At 41.8% G+C, this 3,563-nt stretch overlaps 1 protein-coding gene across 1 annotated transcript in view; it reads right to left on the bottom strand.

Moving 5' to 3' along the window:
- Positions 1-1,165: 1,165 nt before the first annotated feature.
- The window catches only part of IL16 (interleukin 16), a 47,056-nt gene continuing 44,658 nt past the window's right edge, over positions 1,166-3,563 (bottom strand). Inside the window, exons 20-22 of the mRNA XM_009330901.1 lie at positions 2,900-3,152; positions 1,877-2,002; positions 1,166-1,619 (exon numbers count right to left, since the gene is read on the bottom strand). Coding sequence (XP_009329176.1) covers positions 1,426-1,619; positions 1,877-2,002; positions 2,900-3,152 — 573 coding nt within the window. The 3' untranslated portion in view covers positions 1,166-1,425. The remainder of the gene's footprint in view (positions 1,620-1,876; positions 2,003-2,899; positions 3,153-3,563) is intronic.

Genomic DNA, 3,563 nt, shown 5'->3' with positions numbered 1-3,563 from the left:
AAAGACAACTCACTTGGGAAGGGGTTTGGAAGCGTGAGGGCAGATGGCTTGTCAAGAATGTTCTTTCAAGGATTAACATAGAGTTGACTCGTGAGGAAAGGCCAAAGCAAGCTGTATGCCTGGATTCAATTAGTACCTTCTGCTGTCTATCCTACTTCCCTTTCTCTCAATTGCTGTTTCTGTGACATTGTGTTAAGTGCACAGAAAATAGCTTCTGAACTCCTGCAGTTTATGGTTTGGTGAAATTAAGTAACCGAAGAAGGGTGCAGCAAATTCCCGACTATGGGAAGGTGAACAGCCAAGGACAATAACCAGCGCAGGCATCTGGCTTTCAGCTGGTGAGTCACTACTTCCACCCTGATGTTGCACCTCTCCCTTTAGTGAAGTAGCTCAGAGAAGACCAAATGGGTGCACAAGACCATCTTGCCGTAGATGCACATGCTGCTGCTGGTAGAACTCCATATGGTGCTTAGAGAGCACTGCCAAAATGCCGACAGAAGCGTTTGAAGCATAGCTTTGTCTCCAAGTTATTTAGTGTCTCCAGAATAAGCATTTGGATTCAGAACTTTTAATTCCCAAATACTTGCACCGGTACTTTCCCTTACAAAATTAACACACAGACATTTCAAAAAAATATGTGTGGTTAGAAGGTAAGACTTGGTTCTAAATGGCCTTGTTACCCTCCTGCTCTAGTCCTCTGAGACCTCTGGCCAGAGGAAGGTTAGAAAAACCTCCACCTTATTAACCGTCAGCTTCCTGCCTCACCCTTGCAATACCGCGAGACACTCCTTCCCCCCCTGCCCCGTGTTTGCCTGCTGGAGTTGAGATGGCTCTGTCAGCTGCTAGTAGAAAGTTACCCCAGATGGGTTTTGGCTGTTCTGGCTGTTCTGTGGTTTGAATAGAAAAGCTGGAGTTTTCCAGGGGACGTTGTCGTTTTGACACACAAAGTTGCACCCCCCTTTCTCTGCCCTTTACACATTCTCTAAGGCTTTTCCTTTGCTGCAGTGTTTAGTTGTAGGCTTGTAGACACATTTCTTCCTCCTGGGAAGGTAAGGCAGGGAGCAAGATTTGTAGAGTAGGACTGAAAACTTAACACAGAATGCGCTTCTGGTATTTGTTAAGTTAATGGCTTAAAATAGGCAAGTACTATAGCTGTCATATTTTATTACAACCAGTATATTATTAATAAAGTCATTATTTTATAATTCTACGCTTTGTAACATCTGTTTCTGAATGTTGAAATAAGAATCATGCACATTTTGTGCACATCTTATTTTATCCCGGACAGCTTGCTCTGTAACTGGCAGTGAGATCACATGTACTTTTCACATGCGCTTTCTGAGTATCTTGCTGTGCTAGCCAAATGGCTGCAAGTAATAAAATCCTTTTTTGTTCGTAATATTGACAGTAGTCTAATTCCTTCTCTTACAAAGTTTCAGATGACTTGGTGGTAACAGCGCTTGGATTCTTCCTCTTGATGATAGCTGTGATGGGCCCATCAGGTAATGCCTTGATTATATTCCACGCTTCAAAACGAGTGAGTCCTTGCATGGCAGTTGTGTGCACTTGTAATAGCTCATCACCAGGCTGAACGGGGCTGCTTTGTTCTAATGCGGTCCCTGGAGAAAGAAAATGAATTTCCTTTAATTCTGTGTGTGGAGGAGTCTTTGATGTATCTTTCGCTTATTAAGGAATCACCAGCATGTTTGGTATAAACCACCCGGTCTCAGCAGGCAACAAATTACTGGCACTGCACAGGATAATGCTGCATTTACAAAAAATACCATTTTCATGGGTATAAATCAGCAGTCAGTTATGAACTGCACAAGTTTGCATCAGCTGAGAACCTGCCGTGTACGCATTTCAGTGTGTTTACCTTTAAATATCCTGTTGATGACGATGGGTTTATCTCCATGAATAGAGCCCTTCCCTCCTTCCAGACTGAATCCTAAACCGGCAGGTGTTTTTTCTAGAGTTACAGTGCAGATTGTATCTTCAGTTGCTGGAAACAAATGGAAAGTTAGCAGATGGGCAGCACATAGTCTGAAAAGCTAAAACATCTGTTACAAAAAACCGAACTTCTGTTTTGTTTGCAAAGGCGCCATAAACTGTCAAATGAAAGAGAAAGCTATAACTTTTAATTCCTCTTTTTGTCATCATAAGGCCCTCTGGGGAGAGAAAGTTGTGTTTAAATTCATGGCAGAGTGGAAATATAAAAACGAAAGCTGGTGATATTTACTAGAATTAGAAAAATCTGTTCAATGAACAAAATTTAAGTTAAACATATTTGACTTGATGTTAGTTGTGAAGTTGTTATCAACTACAAAGCTGCTAATGTTTATTTGCAGTACGTAAATAAAGCTACAGATGTCCAGACTATGCTTTAGGGAAAAAAAAAAAAGCACAAAAAAAGGATGTGAAAAGTTCTGCAAAAATCTGACCTTGTTATGTTTCAAACATAGCCACCTGCTATATCAAACAATAGCACATTGTTTGTTCAATCCGAAATTCTCTTTCACAGAGGAAAAGTCTTGTAAACTAGAATCTAATAATATTAGAATAAAGAATCACTGTTCACTGAGTTGTCGTTATACCTTCAATTAGATGTGTTACTGCAATAATAATCTTTCTGTGTCTACAGAAATTCATACAGAGGATCACACTTGGTTTTTTTCAGAGGGTTCCTTTATTTTAGAAATCTGTTAATTCTTTCCCTTTCCAACAAAGTTATTCCGAACATCTATTTCAGGAATGTTTTATTAACCATGCTGTCTTTAATCATGGTTCTCAGATTTACACAGCCAAGGCTGAGCTGCTTTGTGAACACCCAGGATTTCAGGTCATGAGTAAACACTTAGCAGGTGGGGGCTGCAGGGTAACTTGCACTGAAGTTACTCACCAGACTCTTGTGAGGCATCACTTGCTACTGAAGATGTACTAGAATCGATTGAAATGTTGAGATTTTTTTCTCTGTCTTTAGCTTTTCTAGTGACAACAACAGCTTGTCTGGGTTGTCGAGCCTGTCGCATGATTGCTGAGGCATCGTTGTGAGTCGCACCTTTAAGAGACTTTCCATTAATGGATAGTACTTCATCTCCTTTCTGAATAGTTCCTTCCTGAGATGCTAGTCCATTGGGAAACACTTTGTGAACCTATTGTAGAGCCCAGTCACCGCACACGCACAAAAGGAAAGAGGAAAAAAAGGACAAATCACTAGATCACTCAGTTAATACTGTTTACCATGTGCATTTCCCATTCTTTGCTACGAACAAGTTGCTTCTAGCACATCTCAGGACTGAGGGCTGAATAAATTTGCACAGAGGAGTTCTCCTGGGCACAGGCCCCCTCAAGCAGCTAGGCAATCTGTTTAGCCCCGGTATCAGATGGCCAAAGCCTTGCTGCCCACAGTACGTACCTTGCCTGTGCTACTTCCCGACCCTCTCGCTGCTCTGCTAGTGGGAGGAAGAAGGGTGAAGCTAGTCTCTAGCTTCCAGACCCCTTACATGTCTACGCGCTCACCTCATTCCTCCTGAGCACCCTGCATGGCCTTCTATAAGCATGTG

The sequence above is a fragment of the Pygoscelis adeliae genome, unplaced genomic scaffold, assembly GCF_000699105.1.
Source record: "Pygoscelis adeliae isolate BGI_AS28 unplaced genomic scaffold, ASM69910v1 Scaffold318, whole genome shotgun sequence".
In the NCBI taxonomy this organism is placed as follows: domain Eukaryota; kingdom Metazoa; phylum Chordata; class Aves; order Sphenisciformes; family Spheniscidae; genus Pygoscelis; species Pygoscelis adeliae.
The sequence above is the reverse complement of the archived record's forward strand: the minus strand, read 5'-3'. Positions and strand labels throughout refer to the sequence as shown.